This window comes from Orbicella faveolata, unplaced genomic scaffold (genome assembly GCF_042242905.1).
Source record: "Orbicella faveolata isolate gen_17 unplaced genomic scaffold, um_ofav_v1 contig_2, whole genome shotgun sequence".
NCBI classification, from domain to species: domain Eukaryota; kingdom Metazoa; phylum Cnidaria; class Anthozoa; order Scleractinia; family Merulinidae; genus Orbicella; species Orbicella faveolata.
In genome coordinates, this window is record NW_028301547.1 from 25,340,001 (window position 1) to 25,350,597 (window position 10,597).

General features: G+C 42.9%; 2 protein-coding genes across 2 annotated transcripts in view; both read right to left on the reverse strand.

Annotated features, from left to right (window-relative positions):
* Positions 1-715, reverse strand: part of LOC110049871 (uncharacterized) — a 7,584-nt gene extending 6,869 nt beyond the window's left edge. Inside the window, exon 1 of the mRNA XM_020755715.2 lies at positions 1-715. This exon is cut by the window's left edge and continues 350 nt beyond it. Within this exon, the coding sequence (XP_020611374.1) occupies positions 1-216 (216 nt within the window). The 5' untranslated portion in view covers positions 217-715.
* Positions 716-3,497: 2,782 nt separating this feature from the next.
* On the reverse strand, positions 3,498-9,964 carry LOC110049889 (uncharacterized). Its single transcript, XM_020755734.2, has 4 exons — positions 8,910-9,964; positions 6,472-6,735; positions 5,487-5,750; positions 3,498-5,317 (listed from the first exon to the last, which is right to left on the reverse strand). The coding sequence occupies exons 1-4, from the start codon at positions 9,473-9,475 to the stop codon at positions 4,426-4,428; spliced, it is 1,986 nt and encodes a 661-aa protein (XP_020611393.1). The 5' UTR covers positions 9,476-9,964; the 3' UTR covers positions 3,498-4,425.
* Between the last annotated feature and the right edge of the window lie 633 nt (positions 9,965-10,597).

Genomic DNA, 10,597 nt, shown 5'->3' on the forward strand with positions numbered 1-10,597 from the left:
TTCCCGGAAATACAATCTGCTGAGAGTCATGTCATCGTCTGTTACCGGTTGTTCCTGATAAAACAGTTGTTGATCACAAACTGGTGCTTGAATGGCGGCCTGAATAGCGTACTTTACATCTCTGATGGTTACAGTTTCAAAGTCGGAAACAGTTAGCTTGGTTCTGCCTGTTTCGTTGTTGTCTTCGCAGCTGTAGTCCACATAAAAGTCCATCATGGGTTGGATGTTGAGTGCGGAAGTTCTTTCTCTCTGATGTTCTCGTAAAGTTGTTAGCCAAGACTTTAGTAGTTAATGAAGTTTGTTTGGAAATACGAACGATGTTTAATCATAAATCTTTACGATCCGCGAGAACTAATTTCCGCCTTAAGACTATTTCCTGATATTGGACTTGAGTGACACTGCATTTCCAAATTTGGAAACTGATCGTCACGCGAGGGTTGTCCAATACACCCAACTAGAGTCGATTCGTGTTTTAAGTTGACGATTCGACCAAAGGGATGTCGATTCGAGGACCCTCTTTGATGGAATCGACACGAGTCGTCTCTCTTGCTGTCGATTCGTCATGCCGGAAGTCGATTTGCGCGAGACTTAATAAATATAGCGCATCTGGGCTTTGAGGCTTGGTTGAAAATGTTGTCGATTCGACACGATTCGATCGAATCGACACGAATCGTATGCCTTGCTGTCAATTCGTCATACCGGAAGTCGATTCGCGCGAGACTTAGTAAATATAGCGCATCTGGGCTTTGAAGGATGGGTTGAAAATGTTGTCGATTCGACTCGATTCGATCGAATCGACACAAATCGTGTCCCTTGCTGTCTATTCGTCATACCGGAAGTCGATTTGCGCGAGACTTAGTAAATATAGCGCATCTGGGCTTTGAGGTTGGGTTGAAAATGTTGTCGATTCGACACGATTCGATCGAATCGCAACGAATCGTGTCCCTTGCTGTCGATTCGTCATACCGGAAATCAATTTGCGCGAGACTTAGTAAATATAGCGCATCTGGGCTTTGAGTGTGGGTTGAAAATGTTGTCGATTCGACACAACTCGATCGAATCGACACGAATCGTGTCCCTCGCTGTCGATTCGTCATACCGGAAGTCGATTTGCGCGAGACTTAGTAAATATAGCGCATCTGGGCTTTGAAGGGTTGGTTGAAAATGTTGTCGATTCGACACGATTCGATCGAATCGTGACGAATCGTGTCCCTTGCTGTCGATTCGTCATACCGGAAGTCGATTTGCGCGAGACTAAGTAAATATAGCGCATCTGGGCTTTGAAGGGTTGGTTGAAAATGTTGTCGATTCGACACGATTCGATCGAATCGTGACGAATCGTGTCCCTTGCTGTCGATTCGTCATACCGGAAATCAATTTGCGCGAGACTTAGTAAATATAGCGCATCTGGGCTTTGAGTGTAAGTTGAAAATGTTGTCGATTCGACACGATTCGATCGAATCGACACGAATCGGGTCCCTTGCTGTAACAGATGCGCTATATTTTCTAAGTCTCGTGCAAATCGACTTCCGGTATGACGAATAGACAGCGAGGGACACGATTCGTTACGATTCGATCGAATCGAGTCGAATCGACAACATTTTCAACCCAACCTCAAAGCCCAGATGCGCTATATTTACTAAGTCTCGCGCAAATCGACTTCCGGTATGACGAATCGACAGCAAGGGACACGATTTGTGTCGATTCGATCGAATCGTGTCGAATCGATAACATTTTGAACTCACCCTCAAAGCACAGATGCGCTATATTTACTAAGTCTCGCGCAAATCGACTTTCGGTTTGACGAATCGACAGCAAGGGACACGATTCGTGTCGATTCGGTCGAATCGTGTCGAATCGACAACATTTTCAACCCACCCTCAAAGCCCAGATGCGCTATACTTTTTAAGTCTCGCGCAAATCGACTTCCGGTATGACGAATCGACAGCAAGGGATACGATTCGTGTCGAATCGATCGAATCGTGTCGAATCGATCGAATCGTGTCGAATCGACAACATTTTGAACCCACCCTCAAAGCCCAGATGCGCTATATTTACTAAGTCTCGCTTAAATCGATTTCCGGTATGACGAATCGACAGCAAGGGACACGATTCGTGTCGATTCGATCGAGTCGTGTCGAATCGACAACATTTTCAACCCACCCTCAAAGCTCAGATGCGCTATACTTTTTAAGTCTCGCGCAAATCGATTTCAGGTATGACGAATCGACAGCAAGGGACACGATTCCACTTTGCAGGAAACATTCCCGACCAATCGAGTCGCTTCGTTAAGTGCTTCACCGAATCGACCGAAGTTTGTCGCCACGTTTTTAGAACGACAAACGTTCATTTATCATTATTTCACGGGTATCGACTTCCGGTGGTGCGGATCGACTCCCAACCTCGTTCCCAGGGTCTCTCATCTTACCGCGCCCTGGAGCGAGCGAAGGGGGCGGTAAGATGAGAGACCCTGGGAACGAGGTTGATGGACTCCGTTCGAATCGAGTCGAATCGTTAAGTACCTCACACGAATCGACTCAAGTTTGTCGTCACGTTTCAAGAACGAGTAACGCTCATGTATCATTATTTCACGGGTCTTGACTTCCGGTGGTGCGGATCGACTCCGTGCGAATCGAGTCGAATGGTTAAGTACCTCACACGAATCGACTCAAGTTTGTAGTCACGTTTCAAGAACGAGTAACGCTCATGTATCATTATTTCACGGGTCTTGACTTCCGGTGATGCGGATCGACTCCGTGCGAATCGAGTCGAATGGTTAAGTACCTCACACGAATCGACTCAAGTTTGTAGTCACGTTTCAAGAACGAGTAACGCTCATGTATCATTATTTCACGGGTCTTGACTTCCGGTGATGCGGATCGACTCCGTGCGAATCGAGTCGAATGGTTAAGTACCTCACACGAATCGACTCAAGTTTGTAGTCACGTTTTAAGAACGAGAAACGTTTATGTACCATTATTTCACGGGTGTTAACTTCCGGTGATGCGGATCTACTCCGTGCGAATCGAGTCGAATCGTCAAGTGCCTCAGACGAATCGACTCTAGTTGGGTGTATTGGACATGAATGCGTCACGCTGCTGTCACACAAACCAATTAAGCGGAAATAATCAAAAGGTTCTTTAGCCAACTCAAGATATTTGAAATGGACAGGTTTCGTGCGACAAGAGGAGTGAATTGGGAATTTCTTTCCCAACTTAACCCCGCTATAAATCCCTCTAGCTACGTTATCATTGTGGAAATACTTTACGACAATTACAAAATGATAGATAATAGATGAAGTCGTGCTAAGGTGTAGGGTTGTGCGGAGTGGTGGGGGGGAGGGGAGGAGGCTAGTTTGGCATATGCGGCTCTAGTTGTCGAGGACTCAAACAGAATGAGTTTGAGTTGTTTTGGTGTCAAAACGGGAACGGTTTTTCACTATTTTCGTCCCAAAAAGGATTTTCTTAACACTAGACAGAAAGTAGGTATAACAAGAAGACGTCTATCTATTTTAATTTTTTCTCAGTGCTTGAGCGGGTAGAATTCAACAAACCCTACGATCTGATTGGTTCCGGGAGCGGGAAGTACTTTCCCCTGTGTAGCTATGTGTTGCTATTTGAATATTTTTATTATGGAATATGAAACGAGTATTTAACAGAGATATGTGTGCTTTAGTAGTGTTAGAGATGACAAAGCACTGACGTCACTGTCAAACGTGTCAAATGAGTTTTTTGACACCGAATGGATTGGCGGATGCTTCTCAGGAGAAAGAAACAGGAAAACTTTCGTCGTACGAGGGAGAATTTCTGGTGACTAATTCCGATCATCAAACGGTACCGACTCCGAAACTAGAGCCGTTGTTCGAGTGCTTTTGTCTTCCATCAAGGATTAGGAGTAAACAAATATGGTCAACAGTCAACTTACTTCAACCTTGAAGCACAGACAACTATCCAACCTGTGTTTGCAAGCCGCGTAGTAGACGAAGAGCGTTCAATTAAGAATTAGAAAACAGGTATCGTGTTTCTATCGAGTTTTAGTATAAATCTACTAGCGTTCTACCACGAATGCTGCTCTCTGATTGGCCACGCTGCTCATATCTATTCTGTGGTAGATAGTGCGTAGCGTAGCAGTGTGCGCATATTATCAAAATGACCGCCGCTTCTTTGCGTTTTCGCGGTGTCTGTGAAGAGGATTAAGATAACGTTTTGAACGAGCGATAGAAATCTCGAGCTCATGATCTAAGTGTTTCATAGAAACCCGATTTCAAACCAATCAGCACGCGTATTTTTGTTGGGCTATTTTCTAAAGTACAGAAGAAAAAGTCCTAAAGCGTAAATCAACGATATGTTGTGTATCGTTTTCAGTGTGACCTATGCCATGGATCAGTTATACTGTGATTATCGTTTCCACTGTCTGTTGGGCTGTTTATAGTTTGTAAACCATGTCTAAACCATTAACAAGAGCAAGCATGGATTTGGCAATGACTTTCAAAGATGGAGGCGAGAAACCATCGTGAAAATTTGCCAGACTTGTTCTTAATTTTTCCCTCTCATCACGCTTTAGATGCCACGATAGACACACCAAGTATGGAAGGAGATTCTCTACGAGCGCTAACTGCTGGTTCTCTTTGAATGAAAACATGTGCATCAGAGAAAAGATTCCAAGTTTTTGTGTTGATGGAGAGCCTGGCCATGTGAATTGGTTTTTCCTGTTTCTTGTCAAACAGTTTCTGTCCTCAGACACTGAAGTTACAATTTCCGGATTATCAGATGTTGCGAACAGGGTATGTCCTTCAATCTTCCTACGTTTGCAAACTGTTTCATGATTTTCTACCCTGTTGTCAGAATGTGATAAAGGGTATAAACTACTCTGAAATTCCTTCACATCATCCTTGTCAGCGTCATCCAAATCAGTTACGAAAGCTTCTGATTGTTTGTTTTCAAGAAAAACTACTTTCCTTTTTCCTCCTCTGTTTTGAGAACGTGAAGTTTCAGCTTCAGCTTTATTGAACTCAGTTTTGGCAGCATTTGATTGTTTGCTCTTGAGAACATATGCGTATTCACTTTGTGGCGTATCACACTCTAAGACTTTAATTTGGCTACAGTAGTATTTCTTTCCTGCAGCAAAGGCGAGATGAACCAGAGGCGTCATTGTTATCCGAACGTGCGACGTGTCTTCCTCCCATTTTGAAATCTCGTTGGGAACATGCTGTTCTAGGAACACATCAATAAGTTCTTCAACAGCAGCACACGTGTCTCTGTCCAGCCTGACCAGGGAAGCTGAACGCAGTCTAGCCAGGAACAGACAACAGTAGTACCTGATAAAAAGACATTGACACCACAGGTTATTTACAAAACGCAATACTGTCTGCCAGCCAGTGATACTAGTACTAGATACTGTGTGCTATGCCTTCCCACCACAATTTATTAAAAGGCAAAAGTTATACATTTAGTTGGTCTCAAACCAATCTGCAGTAGATCTCCCACCTAAGAGGTGCATCTCTGTCCTTATCAATCAGAAGCTTCTGGGTGATATTAAGAATTTTTTCCAGTGCTCCACAATCAACCAATGGCTGGGCAGATTTGATATTGCATGTGCAATAAAACAAAATGTCAGAAGCCACCTGGCTTGAATACAATGAATATCCTGCAGGCTCCGATTGACACCTGTCTATCATAAAGAGTAACTTGTCAATCAGTGGAGACATTTTGGAAACCTCCTCCTGGAGGTTGGGATCGTACTCCACCAATCTACAAATAAAAGAAACAGAAGAAAGAATCAAAGAATGGAAAGGCTTAAAGTGGACAATGGTGACAGGTAACATCGGCATTGTGTTTAAGTGTCTATCGAGTATCAGGCAAGCAGATGTGACTCAAGTTTCAACAAGCTTGTGTAGGAGTTGATTCTTGGTCAGTGTACTAAATAAACGAGTGGATGAGATGTTGCATGGTCACCTGTTAGGTAACTGTTTGTAGAGCGTTTTGACTCACGTGGCCAGCAGCCAAGTATTAACTTAACAAAAAAGTTGAACTCCCAAAGGATTGGTCTGGGACAGCAACATGGTAGCCACTCAATTTTTTGGACTCCAAAATGGCTAAAAGAAATGATAAAAATTTATTGAATATTTAGATAGGAAGCCACCTCAGCTTTAGCTGGTTTTCATGAGGGTCCTCTATCCTGATCGAGTTGGAATTTGGAGAAAAACTTTTGATGCAACGCGAGAGCCAACCACAAACTCAACCAACCCTTCATCCCTGCTTCTCAAAGACTGAGGATGCTGCGAGGTCATCTGAAAACGCTCTATATCGCATGATGACCAACGTCGAACAAATTGGTCCATACATGCGCAACCAAATGTTAACAACCAATGCAGAACTAAAAATTTGATCGAAAAACTTAAGAAGTGGAATTTTTTGTACATCTTTATGACTTAATAAGCACATGCAGACATCATTTTCTGGGTTTACTCACTCTCCAATGGGTCCTAGGGCTGCTTCATTTATATCGACAATCCTGCTATGTATGTCAGAGTCTTCAAGGAGGGGTGGCTTCAGCAGGAGGGCATCAACTGCCAGGGGAAATACACCCTTTGGCAAAAGAAATTTCCGATTCTGAGGTGTTTCACCAAAGCCCCAGATAAAGGAGAGACAGCACGACTGAAGATAGAGTTGCCACTGATTAATGAGGTGTTTGTATTGATCTGGAGTCCTGGTTGTTTCCACTGAATTTTCCTTTCTGTTGGTTAAAAAAGAGCCGTAAAGATTATCTAAGTGGCGTATAAAGAATCGTCAAATGCTGTTCTACATGGTATTTGAGCTCGTTTCCCCTCTTTATGCCTTATGCCTTAAGCTTTCGATTCTGTTTATAGAGGAAGTTTATGGAACCAGCAGCCATAATCGGGGACATCATGTCAATGTACGGTATCCCAGAAGAGCTTATCGCCGCGTTGGTAAAGGCAGTGTCAACAACGTGGAAGGCGCAGTCTTGGAGGAAGGTGAAACAATGGAATGGTTCCAAGTTAAGTCAGGAGTAAAGCAATGATGTGACCTTTCCAAATTTCTATTTCTACTTGCAATAGAGTGGGTCATGAGCAGGACGTTAGAGAGCAAGGGCAGGAGAACTAACATACGATGGAAGTTGGCCTCAGTATTAGAAGACCTAGACATTGCAGACGACATTGCTTTTTTGTCATCCAAATACGTCGACATAAGGGGTAAGACCAGCAGGCTTGTCGACGAATCTGCGAGAATCTATCTTAAGATCAATGCAAAGAAGTCAAAAGTTATGCGAGTAGAATGTCAGAAACGACAAAGGAAGAATAAGGTGGCCCAAACCATTTCCCATCAACAAATCCAGATCACAGGAGTGAACAGAGCATGTGATGAGATGAGACGTCGAAGGTGGAGCTGTATTAGACATATTATGAGGGAAGACAAAGAAGAGCACTGCGTTACAGCATCGGAGTGGAGGTCAGAGGAGAGGAGATGACCAGGTCGACCCAAATCAACATGGAGGAGGATGATTGAAGAAGAAAGGCGCGCAATTGGGTGGCAGTCATGGGCGACCGACAGAGCTCTAGCAGCAAACCGAAGTGGGTAGAAAGAGAATGTCAAAGCCTTATGTACCTTATGGTATTGAGAGATATAGGTATAGGTAGGTATGACAGTACATATTATACTTTGTTCTACAGAGTAGTTTATATTATTGAATCGGAGAAGCACTTAGAACACTTCGAAATCAATTGCATTTATTATTTTCTCTATCATGATTTCATTTTTCAGCGATTCGAAGATGTAATGGTGTTTCCTTTTTAGTTGTTGATTCTCTTTCAAAATTTTTCATGCTTTACTGAACAGTACAGCAGCCGTCAAAGATTACGTTTCTGCCCTTCAAGCTAGACTTGTATTGTACTTCGAGCAGCCCAACTTACAGAAGTCCCACAAAAGAGCGAAGTACACCATGAACGAGTCGGCGAGTGATCGTAATAGGGGACCTCGCTACGTTGTGCTTTCATGGCAAGTAAGACGGCAGACTGGGAAACTGTATGAAAGAAATTTCTTTCGTGTCCGTGTCTACTTTTTACCCTCCAAGACAGACAGGTCTTCGGAAAAACGGGAATATTATTTAACATTTTTAACAGGCAATAGACAAGCACTGACAAATTCTCAGAGACCAAACAAGAATGTGGGAGTCTGGAAAAAGAAAATTTGAGGTCAAAGTTCGGCAATGACTGGAACAGCCACTACTATGGCAGCGGAAATCACTGACGTTCTAACGCATCCAGAGGAGGTCTGTGTTCGCTAAATGCATAGCTCTTTTAGAAATAACAAGTCATAAACTTCTCAAGTTAAGAATTCCTGAAGCACAAATTTCAGCGTAATGTTCAGGTTTTGCTTTAGAGTGTTCCGTCCACCGGTCGCTAGATATCAAAGAGGCATATCTTAAGATGTTCTAACGAGAGGAGTTATTTATGATAGACGAACAAATCTCAGAGCATTCACAACAGTGAGGTTAATGAAGAAAAAACGGAGTACGAAGATTGAACACTATGGAGAAGTAACAGCTCAAATGTGGTCATTCCCGAGAGTCGGAAAAACGGTATAAAATTTGGTAGTTAAGGGTGATACTGAAGTGGCTAAATTCATTAAGTCATTCTGAAAATATATAGGACATTTTCAATGACCTTAAAAATAACAGGTCTCAGTTGTTCGAAAGGTGGATAACGCTATCCACCCGATAAATCTCTATCCAGGGGATAAGTGTTTACAAAACAAACCACGCTATTCCCTGGATGGTGATTCATCCGATGGATAGCTTTATCCACCTTTCGAACAGCCCGGGCCAGGACAACAAATTAAAATTGCAGCACCATTTGCAAAAATTATATAAAATAACGCTTTTATACTTACACGTTGAAGTTCTGGTACATTTGGCGTGAAAATTTGAACACCTCCAAAAAAGCCTCAAATCCTCTCTCTTGAACGAAAAAGTGTCTTTGAGCAACGGTTCTTAAACATTTCCATGGGTAGAGAAAGGAATCCTGAAGCTCCTCTATTGCAAGACATGCAGCTTTATGCCGGACAGAAAGGAAGTCATGATGTCTCCTCAGGCTGTCGGGCTCCTCTTCTGTGTTTATGACAGGAAGCTGTCTGTTGAGCTTTTCGACAATTTCTCGAGCGAAGTCCTTTAACACAATCACTAGCTCACTCATTCGTGTAATGTCCACTGCAGCAAGAAATTGCACTTTAAAACAGTCACCCACCCTGAAATACAATCTGCTGAGAGTCATGTCATCGTCTGTTACCGGTTGTCCCTGATAAAACAGTTGTTGATCACAAACTGGTGCTTGAACGGCGGCCTGAATAGCGTACTTTACATCTCTGATGCTTGTTGTATCGAAGGCACAGACAGTAAGCTTGGCTCTGCCAGTTTCGTTGTTGTCTTCGCAGCTGTAGTCCACATAAACGTCCATCATGGATTCGATGTTGAAAGCGGAAGCTCTTTGAATTCTCTCTGATGTTCTCGTAGAGTTGTACGTCAAGACTTGTGCACGTTTTAGTTTGTGAAGGTTGGAAATAAAACGGTAATGTTTGATTCAAACGTTCTGTGAAATGATTTCCGCCTTTAGACTATTTTCTGGTATTGGACTTGGGTGACACTGCATTTTCAAATTTGCAAACTGATCATGATGCTGTCACACAAACCAATTGAACGGAAATAATCAAAAGGCTATGACGTATGACGCGCCATCTGTATGACGCGCCATCTGTAGCAAAATTACTTTTCGACATATTACGACAAAATTACGACTCATATTACGACATATTACGACTCATCATGTGTCGAAAAGACATGAAACAGGTCGAAATCGGTCGAAATAGGTCGAAATAAGTAATGTGATATCATCATGTCATGTAATTCTATCTCGAAATAAGATGGTTGTCATGGCTATACCATGTAATGCGAAGCTCATAATGACTCATACCATGTAACGTGAAGCCGGTAGTGACGTTCGAACCCTTGGTTGCCGCCTGTTGTTAAGGAAGGAAACTGTTCTCCTACACGAAGCCTATTTACCCCAGTTCCTCTCGGCTCGATACAGTTCCGCCATATTTTGATCGTTTCGCTCTTTGCCCGATCGTCTTCTCGTGCAAGTGACCATTCAAGCTCGAGTGATAACAATGGGGTGACAGGCCTACACAACTCCTATCCACGTGTCATAGCTCCTTTGAGAGTTTTGCTCGAACTAGCATATCTTTGAGGATCTGCCCCTTTTGTATTGTACGATAGGGGGATCTTTGAATATTTCGCTAAGCAATAATCCTGTTTTTAGGAGGACATTTCACCAGAGTAGAGCCGTTAGAGGTCATATGTCTGCGTGGTTTCCGCTGCTATCCGCGTGTAATTTGTTGAGTTTGACACCTCTGTTTTTGGCCACGTGCTATTTTTTTTAGCTCATTTGATTGCAAGATATGTTTTAAGCTCTCTAAATATTAGCTCTGGAGGGACAAAGTTTGAAATATTCCGTGAGCGTGTTGGTTACTTGCATTTTGTATTATTTCGCCGGGCCCGGCTGTTTGATTTACTGTTGCAAGTT

Excerpts from the sequence above, each read along its gene's own strand:
- LOC110049889 (XM_020755734.2), bottom strand. The coding sequence starts at position 9,475 with ATGATGGACGTTTATGTGGACTACAGCTGCGAAGACAACAACGAAACT. Across the intron at positions 6,736-8,909 it reads ATGTACCAGAACTTCAACGT|AAAGGAAAATTCAGTGGAAA; the intron begins GTAAGTATAAAA and ends TTTAACCAACAG. Across the intron at positions 5,751-6,471 it reads GCCCTAGGACCCATTGGAGA|ATTGGTGGAGTACGATCCCA; the intron begins GTGAGTAAACCC and ends TTTTATTTGTAG.